General features: G+C 39.2%; 1 protein-coding gene across 5 annotated transcripts in view; it reads right to left on the bottom strand.

Annotated features, from left to right (window-relative positions):
- RIT2 (Ras like without CAAX 2) overlaps positions 1–18,893 on the bottom strand; it is a 369,751-nt gene that overhangs the window by 324,263 nt on the left and 26,595 nt on the right. For 2 of the 5 annotated variants that reach the window (XM_084779107.1, XM_084779110.1), the window contains exon 1: positions 1,719–1,974. The exons of 2 other annotated variants lie outside the window; for them this stretch is intronic. In XM_084779107.1, coding sequence (XP_084635233.1) covers positions 1,719–1,821 — 103 coding nt within the window. In that variant the 5' untranslated portion in view covers positions 1,822–1,974. Of the gene's footprint in view, positions 1–1,547; positions 1,684–1,718; positions 1,975–18,893 lie in introns of those variants that run through there. One more of the 5 variants, XM_084779111.1, reaches the window with a different exon arrangement.

Raw genomic sequence — 18,893 nt, 5'->3', positions numbered from 1 at the left:
TCCACGTCCCTCATGTCCTGTAGAAACAAGGCAGCATCAGCCGGAACACAAATGGCATGTGGATGTTCACACTCTTCCTGCCACATCTGCCTCAGCTCACAGGCTGCCAGGGGAAGACTCTGACACTGATGGCTTTCAACCTCTTCCTTAACACATCCTTCTCCGTATCTCCTCTCTCTCTCTCTCTCTCTCTCTTTCTCTCTCTCTCTCTCTCTCTCTCTCTCTCTCTCTCTCTCTGTGTGTGTGTGTGTGTGTGTGTGTGTGTGTGTGTGTCTGTGTGTGTGTGTGTGTGTGTTTGTCTGTCTGTCTCTCTTTCTCTCTCTCCCTCCATATATATACATATATATATGTATATATGTATATATATAGTCTCTGTCATGTATGTATCCATATATAGTCTCTCTAATCTTTCAAAGCATAGCTTTGTTCACATTAATTATGCATTTATCATTTCTCTCTCTAAATCTATACTTCATATATTTTCCCCTCTTAAGCCATTGCTTGATTAAACAGAAAATAAAATGTTTTAAATTGCTCATTTATAGAATTATAAAGTTTTTCAGCCCATACTTCTTTCCTGGATGGCATGACTCCCCTTCCTGTCACAAAAGTATTTGCCGCTAATCCCCTTTAGATCTACCTGGCCACCCCTCCCCTGCCTTCATGGTATTTCATATTTGGGTAGAAGAGGAGATTTCTATCTATTATTATTTTCTGACCTCTTTATATTTCCTATACACCATATTGCTGTCTTTTTGCTCCCTTTACTTCTCAACTTTTTCATTCTTGTTAGATGTACACCAAAGTTACTAGTTTATTCGATTATCCTCAGTTTGAGTCTTATTGCCATGACCTAAAATATTGGATTTCTTTGGTAATATTCACCCAGGTTTACTCTGCATAAGCACATACCCCTAGTGGGGAATCCTCCCTTGTTTATTTGGAGTGCTGCGTTACCACTCCCGTCGTCCTATCCATAGCCAAGCTGTGAGACACTCAGCCGGAAGTGCCACTGAGTATCGGCTCATTTAGTTTGTCAGAGTCCGCGTGTTAAGCTCCGGTAGAAACAAACCTTTGGCAACTCTACTATGATACGCCAGTATGAGCTTTCAAGTCTTCATTTTATTAATGCTACATACTCTTTCTTTTCACAACTTTCTTTTAATTTATTTAACCATAAAGCATGGCTCGATTACCTTGCTTACAACCCACAGTGAAAAACATTCTTTAAACCACTATCACTTTCAAAATCCAACTTTTTCTTAGGACCCAAAATCTACATGTGCAATGACAGACACAGAAAAGCAGAGAAAACAGGACATTTTTTTTCCTTCAAAACACAAGCAAACAACAACACTAAAAACACTGAGGATGTACCTGTGTCTGTATCTACCTCTTTAAACATCTACAGAATTTCTGTTTTTATTTGTATGTGAGAGTAGCAGAACATTTCGCTCACACGTGGCTGTCTAATTTCATCAGTAATTTAAAGACCACATAAACCCAGGACAAATATTACTCAGCATGAAATTAAAGGGGCAAATTACCCTCTTAAAGTTCAGTACATCTTGACTGCGGTCTCTGAATTCTCCTGACTCAGGAGCTTCCCCTTAAGTCTTTACTTTTAATCACACTGCCAGATGCTCTGCTGTTAGCTGCCACGGTCTATACAGCTGCCTCTATATGGATCCCTCCTTCCCCGGCGTTTGAAAACTTACCGCTCTTACCAACGCCCCCTGCGCCCAGCATTACCACCTTGTACTCTCTGGACCCGCCTGATGAGCTGCCAGGGCATCCCTGGGCTTCATTTTCTACTTCCATCTTATGCGGGGAGACCCGAGGAGGGGAAAAGGGGAAGAAAAAAAAGTCACCGTGTCAGGTGCTTGCTCAGATAGTAAACAACTCTAAAACTGTGTCAAAGGAAAGCTTTAGTGCACAGGAACCATCAGCGTCAGACTGCCTGCTGGTCCTCGGCTGGAGCGGGTCTCATAGCAACCACTTCAATTGCTTCCAATAAAAATCTGGCTTTACCTCCCCCTCCCTCTGATCCTTCACTGCTTAACATCTCCACTGGTTTCACTTGCTCGTTCTTGGTTTTGTTTTTTGTTTTTTTTTTTTTTCCCTCTTCTTCTTCCCTCTGAGTTTTATTTCTCCGTTGAGTTTTCTCATTTCCCCTCCTGTCTTTCCCCCTTCTCTGTGCCCACCTTCCCGGCTGCAACAGCAGTGTTAAGGTGCACACGTGTAGGACTTCACTCCCAACAGAGGTGCTATATGTAATAGAGGGAATCTGAGGCTTGAGGGAAGAGGCTGTCTCACAAGCTGGCTTCTGTTGCTGCCGCTTCAGAGACATTATTTTCTTTTTTTTTTTTTTTTTTTTTTAATACATTTTTATTAATTTATACATATTACATCTCAGTTGTTAGCCCATCCCATGTATCCTCCCATTCCTCCCTTCCTCCCACTTCCCCCCTACTACTCCCCTCCCCTCCCCTAAGTCTGTGTCTGAGGGGGACCTCCTCCCCCTGAATATGCTCATATGGTATCAAGTCTCTCCTTGGTGACCTATTATCTTTCCTCTGAGTGCCACCAGGCATCTCCGTCCAAGGGACATGTTCAAATATGGGGCACCAGAGTTTGTGTGAAAGTTAGATCTCCTTCTCCACTCAACAGTGGAGAATGTCCATCGGCTAGTCCGGGTAGGGGTTCAAGGTTTTTACTGCCTATTTTTTCCTTGGCTGTCGCCACAGTTTGCAGAGGACCCCAGGGCCCAGACTCGCCTATAGTTTTCCAGGACCCACTGGATCCTTCCATTTCCTCTTTCTCCCAGGCTTCTCCCACCTAAAGTTTCAATAGGATGTCCTCCCCTCTAAATAACCCAATTGAGAAATGGGGCGCAGAGCTAAACAGAGAATTCTCAACAGAGGAATATCAAATGGCTGAGAAACACTTAAAGAAATGCTCGACCTCCTTAGTCATCAGAGAAATGCAAATCAAAACGACACTGAGATTCCATCTTACACCCATCAGAATGGCTAAGATCAATAACTCAACTGACGCCTCATGCTGGCGAGGGTGTGGAGAAAGAGACATTATTTTCTGTTAATCGAAGTCAATTCATTGACATGTTTCTGTGGCTTGTATCCTTGTCATCTATCGGCTCTTCGCGCACAGCTCTCAGCCTGGAAAAGGGGTGGCACCCACTTTTCACAAATCAAGCACAAAACCAAACAGTAACTCTGGACACCTAAGGGTGAGTCTTTAGTGTTGTTGGGATAATACCTAAGAGGAGCTGCCCCTGCTCATTGTGCAGTGGAGGTCCTAACATACCAAGTTATAAGAAACAAAGTGGAATATAAGACCCTGGCAAGCATCAAAGAGACACACAATAAATACGTTTTCTTTAAAAAAAAATAAATAAATAAATTTTTAAAAGCTCCATAATAGATTATAGAAAAATCTAGGCTGTTCAGAAGGCCACAGTCTTGGTCATCTGAATTCTTATAACCTTTTCCCACTGTGATCTATCTGCTAAAGCAGAAGTCTCAAAACAGTTTCAATCATGTCTAATGGTCATCCATAGTCAGGCCCTGTCCTTCCACAGAGGCAATGGTGTTTTTATGCGTCAAATTCCTTATTAAAACTGACTGTGGCTGGATGTAGTCAAGTGTTTCCTGTGCATTTACTTGCCTTTCTAGGCTTTAATCTCCTCCACCAAGACACTATATTTAATTGATTCTGTGGATCACTATAGTATGCAGTGAAGTTATGGGCACAGCATAAGTGTTCAGTGCATGTTCCTGTTGGTTAGAGAGGCTGAGAATGCCATAGCCAAGAGGTCAGACTCTAAAGCTGGGTGATGTTATTCACAAACTAGCTCAGTCTGACAAACTCAACTAATTTTTCAACAAAGGAACATGAGAAGAGCTACATTCTCAATCCAGACACACATAGCTACACAAAGTATTTGGTATTTGTCCTGAAGCACAGTGCTGACAACTAGCTGTTTATAAAGGTATGTCAGGGAAGAAATATCTCCTCCTGGGCTTATGCAAGTGTTCAAGTCCCTTTACAGTTTCTATTTATTTGTCAAGATTTTAATTTTATGTACTCTGGATGCAATTCTTTCTTGTATTTTATTGGTTCATAGTCATTGTACTTTGTTTTGTTTCTTATAGATAGTTTCAAATGTTTTGACCATAGTCAACCCCTTTTATTCTATGCCTTCAATCTCTTTTTTCTCCTCCTTTCCTCTAGTCTTTTCTCTGTTTCCATGTCATTATATATAAAATATATACACACACACACATATTCCCTGCAGTTTTTTTACTCCCATCTGTGGTTTTCTTTATAGAATCTTTGAAGGAACAAGAGCTGGATGGGGGAAAGGAAAGAGTAAAATGATATAATTATATTTTAATTGCAATATTTTTTAAATACCAAAGTATATAAATGATGATTTAAATATATTTTAATATATTATTTAATGTATTTAAATATGTATCAGTTTAATTTATTAATTGTTTTCGTTTAGGAATCTGCCATGGGACTTTTCCAATGATCCTGTTCTAAGCACTCTTTCTCCATCCTCCTCCCACTATGATTCACTTATGGACCTAGATCTCTTAATTTCCATAGTAACTCCCCAATTTGGAGGTAATTCTAGACTTCATTTTCCCATGGGCTACAGAAGTAAATCTAAAGGCTTCCCGGAGGTACCCAGGAAAACTCTGCTTGTATTTTATCTTCAGTGTGTCTAGAAAGACATCACCTCCGGCCTCTATAAATGGAGTCGGCATTACCATCAGCTTTTGTAGGTGCGTCAGCACATTCCAAGTTCCAGTTTTAGTTCTGCCTCCCCTTACATTTGACTTTCATGACCAGAACACTCTGTAATTTACTCTCTCGTAGCACAAGCTCTCTGCCCTTTACTGTTTTCAGAGGGCACCAATGAGCCTATGCACATAAACCATCAACCTCCCGACCATGCTGACACACCTTCATATATCAAATGCAAACTCACACACGCCAATGGCTTCCAATGGCCCACGCAGGCACAAATCGTGACCTGAGCCCCCTTTCCAACTTTGCCTTCACACTCTGCAGAGTACACAAACACTGAGTTAACTTGTCTTTCTCCTGGCAAAACCATCAATTCTGTGACTGGATTAACAAAGAAGCATGGCTATATTGTAGTTATCGTGTCATTTTTTTTTAATTGCAGTGCTATCATTCAATGAAACAAAAAGTATGCAGCATTTAGCTTCAAGGTCCTCCTGGTTTCGTGTGTCTCATCTGCTGTCAGAGTGCTCATGGCCTTGATCACACTGCAAGTTTCCCCAGCTGTCAAGCGCCTGTCTGCCACTCAGCTGTCCTTATCAGCCATGCTGGTCTTTGGTAAACTGTACTGACAGTTCTGTCTTTGGTCATCCACATCGTTCAGAAGACTTATTTTGATATCCAGTAAGAGAAACTAATGCATAGGCTTATTTCTCAAAGTAAACAAACTAACAGCTTGCCAAATACAGGCCCATGAGATTTTGTGAGAGAGAATCATAGCTGGTGAATTAGCTTTCCTCTCAAATGTTACTATGTCTGTCCATAGTCTTCACCCGAAAATCAGTAGCATTTTTTCCTCTTGCGTGGAAGAAAAAAACTAAAACATGAAGTGCAGAAAGACTTCTCTAACTAAAGCTTACTTTTTCTGTTCTAGCTTCTAAGAGTCTAGTTTTTTGTCCTGTATTACTGAAGACCATAAATCCTGACTAATAACAGTCAGATTCTGAAGCATTCTAGTTAGTGACTTTCCTATTTGGCTTGCGGCTTGTCCAGCGTACCCCTTAACATCCCTCAGGCTGTGTGCACATTTGTGTGAGTCTGTGTGCTTGTGCATTTGGCTCTCTCTCTCTCTCTCTCTCTCTCTCTCTCTCTCTCTCTCTCTCTCTCTCGTGTGTGTGTGTGTGTGTGTGTGTGTGTGTGTGTGTGTGTGTGTCTTTTTAGGGAGTTACAAAGAGATCTCAGATAGATAGATAGACAGACAGATAGACAGATATACACAAAGGGTATTGCCTTTTGAAAGCTCATCTTCACTGCATGAAGACCCAGGTGCTAGGTTAAAAAGGAGGTACTCAGCTCCCCTAGCATGATCCAAGCACAATCTAATTTACTTTTGTGCACCATGCTTTCTTCTATAGCCCTTCTTAAAAAACAAAAGAGGGAAACTAAGCCAATAAACAGTCCCTTGAGAAGGAACACATCATTCTGTTTAAAAGGACATAGTTTTAAACATCTCTATGACTTACTGAGGTATCAAGTCATTGTGATAAGTCTGCAGAAGAGAAGTTTAGAACACCAAAAGTTTATTTATTTATTTATTTATTTATTTTTACTACTCTAGCCTTCCTCGTGTGTTGCTTTGCAAAGCCCATTTTATCTTTACTGGGATGCATATTGTTTGTATTACAAAGATATTTTTACATTTCCACTGACCTTAATAAAATATGCAATTCTATTCTTATCTCTACAGAGTACAGCACTTCCCCAGAGGTTGGTATTAGGAACATCAGATCTAAGGATCCAGTTGTTCCTCCCATGATTCATGAACAGCACACCATCGAGGCTACAGAACAGCCAGCAGCTACTCTGGCCCTGTAGTGCAGGCAGGTCAGACAAGCAGCCTGAACTGGGGAAAGGGTAAGCAAAGGGAAAGAGATGTTGGCATCAAGTGCTTTCAGATTGCTTTCCTCTTCTGTGGACTAAAGCCTGGGGGGTTGGACAGCAGATTAAATTGAGACTGGCTTCTCTTGATTGACTGCTATGAATTCTCATTTTGTTTTCCTCAGAAAACTGGCCTGGTTTTTGGAGATTGACTATCATCAAGTCTTATGAAGGAAAAAAACAAATGTATTTTCATGGGTGTGACAGTCCTGTCGTGTCCAGAATGCATTTTCTCAGCTCAGTTCTCCCAGACCTCTCATTAGTACTGTCTCTCTGCTTCCCCTTCTGTGATGTACCCTGAGTACCGATGGTGCTGTGGACAAGGGAATCTTTAACTAAACCTACTACCCAGTGGGGAATGGGACCTACACATTGGCTCAATACCCTTTGCCCTGACCTTCAATTTCCCCCTCTCAGCAAAGTTAACCTCAGGGCCAAGAGATCAATAGCCAACTCCTCTGATAACCATATTGACTTTTTAAGGTGTCACTTGGGGAGATGGAATTACAAATGCATTTAAGGCAAAACAATCAAATAATAGCAAGAGTCAAATAGTGTATTCTAGTGGTCAACAACAGATAAAAGTGTTTAAAATGAAGTATCTTTTATATCACAGAGTTAACAAAACTTCACATTTCTCCAGAGTCAGCATTTCCTAAAAGGTCAAAATATGGGCTTAAGACTCTCCAAAATTGTATTTTTTTTTTAGCTGTGCCCTTTTGAGTCAACCAGTCTTGTAAGAGTATGAAGACAAGCTCTGAATACTCAAAGTAAGCCACAAAACACCTTTGTATTACAAATAAATTACTGAGTGGATACTCTTGCCAGTCACACTTGTTTACTTGATTTTATCCGCACCAGTAACAGTAACGATGACAGAGAAGATTCCCTGAGGTCAACAGCACAGAATTAAACCAACATCTTGCAGCTGAGAGTCCATTTCTGACCTGTCAATACCATGTAAGCTGACCATCTGAAGATACCAAGCTTATGATGGCACCAGTAGACAAGACTTCTTCAGCCCTCCTCTAGATGCAAAGCTGAAAGTCAACTGATCCACAAAACAAGTGAACTGTTGCTCTGCCTGCCTGATCCACCTGGGGCGCAGCCAGCAGAGGTGAGCTATGTCCTGTCCCCTGATCTCCTTGTCAGGTCAACTGCTCTCACTCATTGACAAGGAGATCTGCAGGACCCAGGAACATTGAGGTCCACCTGAGGCACAGCTACCAGAGGTGAGCAGCAGCCTGTTCCCCGAGCTCCAGTGTCAGGCCCGAGGCTTCGCCTGCCTTCCTGAGAAGTCCCACGTCGGGAAGATTTATCCAACAACAAGGACAGACAGATGGCTGGTTGCCTGCTCAAGAACACAATCAATAAGAGCCAAGGCAATATGGCACCACCATAGCCAGGATACCCTACTACAACAAGCCCTGGATATCTTAACACAGCCAAAGCAAAGGAGATGACCTTAAATCCAACCTTATAAAGATGATAGAAGCCTTTAAAGAGGAAATAAATAAATCCCCTTTTTAAATTACAGGAAAACACAATTAAACAGGGGAAGGAAATGAATAAAACTGCTCAAGACCTGAAAATGGAAGTAGAAGCAATAAAGAAAACACAAGCTGAGAGAATCCAAGAGATGGAATAACCCAGAGAAGAGAAAAGGAACAACAGACATATGTATCACCAACAGAATACAAGAAATGGAAGCGAGAATCCCAGGTGTAGAAGACATGGTAGAATAAACTGATATATAAGTCAAAGACAATGTTAAATCTAAAAAAAAATTCCTCTTGTAAAACAGTGAGGAAGTCTGGGATACTATGAAAATATCTAACCTAATAATAATAGGAATAGGAAAAAGTGAAGAACCCTAGTTCCAAGAACCAGAAAATATTTTCAGCAAAATCATAGAAGAAAATGTGCCCAACCTAAAGAAAGAGATGCTTATACACATGCAAGAACCACCCAAGTGAACTCTTTTTGCCTATTGTACTTATGTCCTGTAGCCCTGGCTTTACGTATTTTCTTTTACAAAGGTATGAATGCTGTAACTCCAGCTGACTGAAAATACAGTGAAAAGTTTCTGTTAGCATTCTTTTATTTCTTTGTGTAGTATACATTAATGCCCTTCATTGTTACTGTGGTGGTTTGAAGGAAAATGGCCCTATAGACTCATAGGAATTGGCACTTTTTGGAGGTGTGGCCTTGTTGGAATTGGTATGGCATTGTTGGAGGAAGTGTGCCTCTGGGGGTGAGCTTTAAAGTCTCAGAAGCTCAAGCCAGGCCTTGCGTGTCTCACTGTCTTCCTGGTGCCTGTGGGTCCGGATGTAGACCTCTCAGCTACCTCTCCAATGCTATGTCTGCCACATGCCACCATGCTTCTCCCATGCTAAGCCTCTGAATGCTAAGCCAGCCCTAATTAAATATTTTTCTTTATAAGAGTTTCTGTGGCCACGGTGTCTCTACACAACTAAGACATTGTTTAATTTGTCTCCTCATTTGTCTTCCCACTATGGTCCTGGATCCTCTTTCCTGCGCAGGTGGTAATTTATCAACTTTTGCGCTGAATTGATGTCTTATGATGACATAGCTACAAGCAATATGTCTTCTTCTATGATTTCACTTATTTCCTACATCAGTTCACCCATTACCCCTGTTAGTTATAAACAAACAGTTATAAAATAACTGTTCTAACCTTATCATTTCTGCCTCTGTAAACATGCTCATTTATGGGCCTTACTCATGTACATTAACATTCAAACCTCTCTCACACATGGTCCTCAATCATACAAGATAACCTGCCAATAACAGAGAAGATTAAAAACTGAAGTGGTATAGCCTCTGTATGTGTTTTAAGACTATGGACTCAGGCCCGGTGTCTCTCTCTACAACACCAGTTTGACTGGATCGGTCGGCTGGGCCTGCTAGTATAATGAACACTGAATTCTCCAATTCTCTGAATTTATGTCTTCAATTTTGGAGACATACCGAAACGTAATTACTTACGTTTCTACCCCAATTCTGTATCCTTGTGCTTTTATTACACAGGTTTGTTTTTAAGATATATTTACATTAATTTTGAGAATTCTCTTTGAGACCAGGTTTCTCTGTGAGCCCTTGGCTGCCCTGGACTCACTTTGTAGGCCAGTCTAGCCTCAAACTCATAGACATCCACCTGCCTCTGCCCTCAGCGCATGCTGAGATTAAAGGCATGTGCTGCCATCACCCAGCTATATAATATATTTTATCCTATTATTTCCCATCCCCCATATTCTCTCACATCTTCATCCACCCACTCGCTTTGTGTTCTTTTTTTTTTTTTCCATTAAAAACAAAACAGCATCAGCAAAACCCACAGAGTGCAGTTTGTGTGTCCGACTACTCCTGAGCGTAGGGCCTGGGGTAAAGCTGATATAATAGTTACTGAGGAAAGCTGATATCCCCCTCCAGCTGTGAATGGCCTCTTGCCTAGGACAGGTTTCCATGCCTTCTTCTCCTCCACTGTGCTTGGGTTTTGTATGCCTTGAGCTTTTGCAGTTCTCGTGTGGCTGTCACAGTCTTGTGTGGCATCTTTTGTGCAGCCTTATTGGGCCTGAAAAACTCTGGCTAGGGAATTAGCTACACAATCTTGACATGGTGTGCCACTACATTAATGAGGTTAGTCTTGAACCCCTGTAATCATTCCTGAGCGGCCTGAGTGGCACTGCACTCACCTGCTTTCTAGCTTTGACCTTCTTTAGGCATTGGACAGCACCTACTTGGAAGCAGCACTGTAGATATCACAGGACTCTCATGTGAGAAAAATCAGAGTTGTCTCAACTTACTTTCCTTCCACTAATTTTTTAAAACTTATTCAGTTTATACTGATTTGGGACCGAGCTATAGTCCTACAATATTTTTTTCCTACAATATTTTTAACAAAGAATTCACTGATTTGACACAGCATTGTACAATGTGTTAAGTTGTCATTTGCTTGGAAAAGAAATCTCTGCTCAGTTTTCTTAATTTTATAATGGTTCTGAGTTTAAACATCAATATGTTATAAATGCTCTAAAAAGATATTGCTGAGCCTTTTTTTTATCAATATATATCATAATAATTATCTATATGGATGATTAATATTTTTTCTACAATCACTGCTCTTTACATAAAGAAAATATTGTGGGTTAAAGTTATTTTAAAATATATACAAGATATTATAATGAACATTTAAACTAAAAAAAAAAAGTAAGTATTATAGTGGTGGATTTTAAATAAGTATCATAAAATATTCATCAGCATTTTATTGGCCTGAGGTTTCAATCATAGTTTATTTTAGTATGTCCTTGGTACAATTATACCTGATATATGCAATAAGGACTCTAAGAGTATATAAGATCCTACCTGTCAGCACCTGAAAAATATTTAGATTTTATTTGTTATTATTTTGATAAAGTGCATCTTAGTTACATCTTATACCGTTTGTTATCAGTTACCAGTTTGAATACAGATTGTTCAGATTAGTTTATTGTATTCCTGGGCTAGATGAGCAGGAAGCTTCCATAACTAACTCAATGAACACGTTCAGGTTGAATTGGGGGGGCGGGGGGAATTTTAATATTTTGCTTTGGATACTTTCATAACAAGCTTCAAATACCACAATATGCAATTGATATTAATACAAGAATTTTCTAGCTGAAAGTTGAATTAACACTACATTTTGCCAATGCTAGTTATAAGACTGTCTCTCTTTCCCTGAGAAGTAAATTAAAACTGTATGGTGCCTTAAATACACAGCATAACTTTCATCATATAGCCCATAATCAATTGCTATGCTTTGGGCACTAAGTATCAGGTGCTCATTTCTTTACAGATGAGCTCATTATGACCACACAAGATAGAGGAAAATTATTATTATTATTATTATTATTATTATTATTATTAATTATTATTATTGCCATGTGAGATAGTGGGAAACTATTTTATAGCAAAAGAGGGGTCATTGTCAATCTGATCTTTTTTAACAAGTTACTAACAGAATTAAGAGGCACAACTATTTTCACCCTTGGGTATTCAGTCCCTCATTGCAGAACAGAAGTCTAATAGGTGTGATTTGTGACATTCAAATGACATGGAAATTTAAGACTGGGAATAGTCCTTAGTAGGAGAGAAAGAGTAGGTATTAAGACATCCATTCATTTGCCAGGTACCTTGTAAGAGCCATGGTTTGAGCTTCTCTGTCATGCAGATCCATAGAGTGTAAATTCTAAATTGAGTAAGGATAGATCAGTGAGGGGGAAGCATCATTGTTTCTAAAAGTGTGGACAAAAAGACATACTAGAAAGCATTGAAATTCTTGGTCTATGCTGTTAAGGTAAATTCTAGAAGAGAAATCTAAAGAATAGTTTGGAAGTAAATATGATGGCCTTGTTTTCCCTTTCTGCAATTTTGAGAACATTAAATTTTACTATCTAGTGATGTGAAGGCAGGAATTGTTGCCAAGCAGAGACAAAATATGGTTAGGTATGCAATTTAAAGAGCCTCTCCAGAAATACTATTGTTAAAGTTATTTTTTTATATTTTAATAAAAAATGAGTTTGTTTCTCAGTGTCTCCCTTAACCCAGCTATCACATCAATAATTGAGACTCCATTATATTATTATTATTTTAATAATAAGCTTCACAGCACAAGAATTGAGCAGCTATTAATCTATTCTTAACCCTCTAAGATAATTTGGCCTCCTCCCAGCCACATAACAACAATACTTGCACTTTGTAGCTTTCCCTGTTCCAGATCTCTCTCCTGATGCCTTTCCCAAGGCTGAATTCCCTACTTCCTCCTCCAACTCCTCTTCCCCTGGCTGGCAGGAAGTCCAGCCCTGTTCTTTCCCCTGCTCAGCAATAGGCTGTAAGCTGCTTTATTGCCATATCAGGGACAATTGATCAGTACTTACACATTGAGACAGAGATTCTCAGAACAAAGATTGCAACCAGATATGGGGGAGTTACAAAAATAAGCATTTGAACTACACAATAACCTTATGCCTACATACAATGAAGCATGGATTAAGATCTGGAGAAGCTGGGATCAATAAAATGTGTAATTACTTCAGTTGTTCATTAGAGAGGGTATGATAATCTCAGCTTGACATTATTATGTGGGTGAGGACCTTGGAAAGGAAACATATTTTATTATGAAGAAAAGTTGGCGAGTGTTGGGTGCAGAGGACTAAATGAACAAACTAAAAGTTGAGTCATATTTTATTGTATAACTGTATTATCTAACTGGTTATAATGTAGATCCATTCTTATTCCTGAAGTTACAGAAATTCCCAAGAATGGACTTTTATTAAGTAAACTGGTGAGATATGAATAATGGGTTAAATTTTTATTTTACTAAAATTGATATTATTGTAGAATATCTAACTAGATATGTAAAAAGCAATTTAAAATTATCAGCTTAAGTTAAGGAGGAATCTTTGCATTTGGAGATAGAGAATATGAATTTAAATTTTTTCAGTTATTAGAGGCAAATGAAAATGTAACAGGCAATGAGATCTTTTGTGCAGTACTTGATCAAAAGTTACAATAAGAAATGATGCCTTTATGAGCAAGGAAGTTGCTCATTCTGGTTCAATTCTAATTGATTAAACATTAATATTGTCAGGCATTCAACCAAGAATAAGAATGTAGAGATTTAAATAAACTATTATTAGAAAAGAGTTTTTTAAAAGTCAGAGAAGCAAATCTTGGTTAGTGCTACCCAATGCTTCAGACTGGTCCTGCAAAGGTGATCCTGGAATTGTATCATTCCGCCCGGAGAGTAGGAGCTCACTTGTGAGTGCACGAGCCTTTGAAAGTTATCCAATGGGCTCAGTCACATACTTTCTATCTCAAAACTTGACAGTGACAGAAAAGAGACCACATACATTGCTTATGCAGATATGAGTTGCCATGGCTGCACAGTCAGTGGGAAATGTTGTTTAGAATAAAACAAACAGGATATTCAACTAAAAGCAGGTAAAGTTACTCTAATCTATATGGATATTTAAAATGAGATTCTCACCTTTACATCAGGTAAGCAAGAAATACTGACTGCGCTACTCCATTAAAATTTTTAGATTATGAATGTAATAATTTTAATCTTTTAAGACTTATATATTTTCCCCTCACAAGCCTGTAGGGTTTTTTTTTTTGAGTTTTTCTTTTATTTCAAATCTGTGATGGATCTTAATATTCATCTTTTGGTTTTACTGTGTGGTTTTGCTTTCAGCTAAAACTTTCTACTTTTTATATTCTATGTAAAGTTTTCCATCACTTACCTTCAAACAATCATCTTGTCCCCCTGTTTTTGAAATGGGAAAAGGGGGTGAGAGTGGGACTGGGAAGAGAGGAAGGAGGTGGCTGGGATAGGAATGAAAACTGATAATAAATAAATAAGTGTAAACATTTTTTAGTGTTTCTTTTGTTACCTTGATGGTGTCTGTGGGTTGTGTTATGTAAAGCCTACCTTGGAGATCTCTCTTTTGATGATTTTATAAATTTTAACTCTTTGGTCTAACCATGTAAGTCTTTGGAGGGGATTATTAGCTTTTTTTATTTGATTAATTTATTCAGATTACAACTCAATTGTTATCCTATCACGTGTATCCTCCCATTCCTCCCTCCCTCCTGCTTTCACCCTATTCCCCTCCCCTAGGTCTAAGACCAAGGGGGACCTCCTCCCCCACTATATGGTCATAGGCTATCAAGTCTCATCTTGGTAGCCTGCTTATTCTTTCTTTGAGTGCCATCAGGCCTCCCCACCAAGTAACCTTTTAAGTCTTATCTTTTAATCATGAGATATATTTTTGTTGAAATTCTGTCTATTATTTTGGGTTCTTTGTTGTTGTTGTTTTACTTTTCTCAACTGAATTCCATAGTTTGTCACTATTCCATGGAGAAATTAGAGTGAAAAGGCAAAGGCTTGATAAAATGTGTAGAAAAAAGTAAAAACAGAATCTTCCCCACATTCTAAAATGTATAAATAAAAAATAAAATAAAGCTGCAATTACACTAGTGCAAAGCCACTTAACACTTAAAACAACAAAACACTCATACAAACACCACACACATATGCACACGCATGCGTGCACACACACACACACACACACACACACACACACACACACACACACACACACCACTTTTGTTCTGTTTTGTTCTGTTCTGTTGAATTAATCTTGTCTGCTGCATTACTACCAAATTGGACCTGTGCATCTTGGCTTCTTCTTGAATCCACCATCATCTGAATATGGGAATCCCACCTTTCAGATGCTGAATTTTGAGATGAGTATGGGAGGCCACTTCCCCTAAAGCTGCTTTAAGATCTGTTTATATTCACTAACCACACAAAGTAACAGATATGTAAAAACAGTGTGATAATTATATACAGTACCCTGGAAGGTAAATTTTTTAAAGCCCAATAGATAAATACGCTAAAAGGAAGATGAACTATATATTATACATTTTCCAAGGATTTCTGTTAAAACATTAAGAGTGAATAAATTTAGCCTGGGAAAGCTGAGACTGAGAGTAACACATAATTATAGATGAACAGCAAAAAAAAAAAAAGCACCTTGAAACAGTGCTGCAGAAAAAGAGGAATCATCATAGCAAACTAGAGACAATAACCTCTTTCATGTTTTACTTAATTTTATCATTTTGATAATTTCATGTATGAGCACTGCATCTACACACTCACACACCTCTCTCTTCCTCCAACTGCTCTCCTTTTGTGTCCTCCCAAACTTATGACGTCTTCTTTATTATTGGTGTGTGGGGGGGGGGGTGGTATACAACCTACTGACTCTATTTAGTATGACTCCTATGTACATGTGTCAGTTGCTGAGCACTTGAGATTGGACAAACTATGCCAGTACCTGAAGGAAGATGATTTCCCCTCATTTAGTAGCCATTGGCAATCTTAGATGATGCAAATCCCATCATTTTGCTCCAAATGAATATGTCTGCACTATAATGGTATGTCCAAATATGATTTATATAGGAAAGCAGAAGTTGCTCAAATGTAAGAGATCTATCTTTAAAAAGTAAAAAGGGATATAAAGAAACACTGTGGGTGGAGACAGAGTGTAATAGCCACAAAGAGCTCATGACATTCCTATCCTTCAATGTAACCTGAAAATGAAATTTGAAAATCTAGAGTTCCATAATGCTCTTTAAAATGGATTGTTAGTTAAGGGTAAAATAATACAGCAGAGATCAAACCCATATAGTTGCTAACATTGGGCCTTCCCCTGGTTTGCTGATTGAGCAAGAAGACGAAGGCAAGCGGTTAGTATTTTATGACCCCTATGGTGTAATGCATCCACCCCAAAGGTTTGTCCTTTGGGCTGCCATACATATAGGAGACAATTCTGTGGGGAAAATAAGTAAGTTTAAGGGCAGTAAATGACCCACATGATAAACAACGCGCCTTTAAGTCTGGATTCAAATAGCTATAGTTTTTCCCCTGCCTCTAGAGATGATATCTGAGAATTGTCCAATGCCATGTCTTTTTATGGAGCTTTAAATAGATTGGTTAGTGCATATTAACATTTTTATTTTGTTGAAATTGCACTGGAAATGCCCCCCCCCCCAGCCCTCATGAGGCTGGGGATGAATTGGTAAACAAACTCCTTTTCTCTGCTATGCCCTAGCTTGCCTAGGTTATAAACTTGGCGTTTTCATAGACTCTCCTAAGTTCTCATCAAAAAGTGGAGAGATTTCAATATTAGATTATCAAATTCCTCATCTCATGCTTCAGGGTTCTTTCCAGGCAATGGAGCATAAGTATTTAAAGGATGCTCCAGTAAGGGAGCTGAGAGAACCTTCACCAGCAGTTGCCCATGGTGATGTTTTTACTTTCAATTTTGCCATAACAGGGGTAACTTCCTTTTATGCCTTTTTTACCAACTTTAAACTTTGATCACCCAGTTTACATTCATTCAAGGAACTGGCCATCTATTCTTCGTGATTAATATTCTATTATGTTTAAGTATTTTAATAACAGTCTGAATTAATGCCCACGTGTGGTGGCTTGAATAAGAACGTCCCCAAATACTTAGGGAATAGCATTACTAGATGTGGCCTTGTTAAAATAGGTGTGGCCCTGCTGTAGGAAGTCTGTCACTGGGGTTGGACTTTGGGGTTTCAAATGCTCAAGCCAAGCCCAGTTTCTTCTCTCTCTCTCTCTCTCTCTCTCTCTCTCTCTCTCTCTCTCTCTCTCTCTCTCTCTCTCTCTCTCTCTCTCTCCTGCTGTCTGCTGATCTGGATGTAAAATTCTCAGCTAATTCTCCACCATCATGTCTGCCTTTGTGCTGCCATGACTCCCAATGTGACAATAATGGACGAAGCCTCTGAAACTGTAAGCCAGCACCAAGCACCAGTTAAGTGTTTTCCTTTGTAAGAGTTGCTGTGGCCAGGTGTCTCTTTACAGCAATAGAATGCTGACCAAGATCCAAAATTTGACCCAAAATTGAATGGGGATCTTTTCCCCTTGTTTATACGCCCTTTCAGTATTCTTTCAGACTCTGTCCCCTTGTTTCTTCATCTAACGTACTTTCTTCTAGAAATCAGGCATTTTATAATAATAAACAACTTGAAAGCAATCTAATAGTTGTGATTTTAATACTTGTGCTCCTCTTTTCTTTAAAAATCGATAAGCTCGACATGAGGCAAAGCCTTCCCTGGTTTCTGCCCTATTATTCTCACTCACCTCCTCTGAGGGTCCCCAGTCTCTTATCTCATAGCTGACTACAGGTCCCTTTCGTGGTGCCACTTATTCACTGCTAGAAGCTGTGGGACCTGGAAGAATGGAGCTGGTAAATGAGGCAGACTAAAGACTTGCCCAACAATCATCTTTATTCACAGCATCAGACAATTTATGCCCCAAGACTTAGGGCGAGTCCTAAGAGTGAAGTGCACAGTCACAGGGGCAAGCCACACATGGCAGAAACATTTTTCCATTGAAGCATCTAAACAAATAACAATGACCAGCTGTAAGCAATAATCTGAAGGAATCTCACTCCTATCTGCCATACCTGGGAGGAGCACAAAAACATTCCAAGAACGATTCTATGTTTTTTGAGGAAACTGAGATCAGAAGACTTGTCTTGTTCTCTTTGAGTTTTCTCTCAGGCACTCAGAAATCTCCACACATGATTCCATTCTTGGACTATGTTCAATAAGATCAGTATGTTCATAGTATACAACACATATTCTGTTCTATTTTATGTGGCTCTAAACCTCAGATGAACTAATTCTTGAGTCTATTTGCTTCTTTACATATGTATAGACATTGCCTACATTCTTCCCAAAATCTGGCCTTATGCTTGAATGATGCCTCTGTCAGTTTCCTGGACAATAGAAACCATGAGCTATTCATTAACTGTGTCTTTCTCCTTATGTTATGAGCCACTTAGTGTGTCATATAAACATCATGAAATAGACCAGGGATATGAAGTGTAGTGGATTCTGGTGGTTAATCAGTAGTGAGTTGTTTAGTTTCCATGTGTGTGTATGGTTTTTTTGTTGTTGTTGTTGTGATTTCTATTGTTGTTGAAGTCCAGCCTTAAACCATGATAATCTGATATGATATTTCAATCTTCTTGTATGTGTTGAGGCTTGTTTTGTGACCTCCTACATGATCAGTTTTGGAGAAAGTTCAATGGGGTGCTGAGAAGAAGGTATAATCCTTTGTGTTTGGGTGAAAAGTTCTGTAAATATCTGTTAGATCCATTTGATTCATGGCATTGGTTAATGATATTATTTCTCAATTTAGTTTCTGTTTCAATGACCTATTCTTCAGTGAAAGTGGAGTGTTGAAGTCTCCCACTACTAATGTGTGGGGATCGATGTGTGGTTTAAGCTTTGTTAATAGTTCTTTTACAAATGTGGGTGCCCTTGTATTGAGAGAGTAGATGTTCAGAATTGTGATGTCATCTTGGTTGACTTTACCTTTGATGAGTATGAAATGTCCTTCCTCAGGATAGCAGGCTACCAAGAAGAGACTTGATACCCTATGAGCATATAAAGGGGGAGGAAGTCCCCCTCAAGCACAGTCATAGGGAAGGGGAGTAAGGGGAAAATGGGAGGGAGGGAAGAATGGGAGGATATAAGGGATGGGATAACCATTGAGATGTAACAAGAATAAATTA

The sequence above is a fragment of the Acomys minous genome (assembly GCF_964271855.1).
Source record: "Acomys minous genome assembly, chromosome: 4".
Classification (NCBI taxonomy): Eukaryota; Metazoa; Chordata; class Mammalia; order Rodentia; family Muridae; genus Acomys; species Acomys minous.
This window is presented reverse-complemented; position numbering and strand designations above follow the sequence as displayed.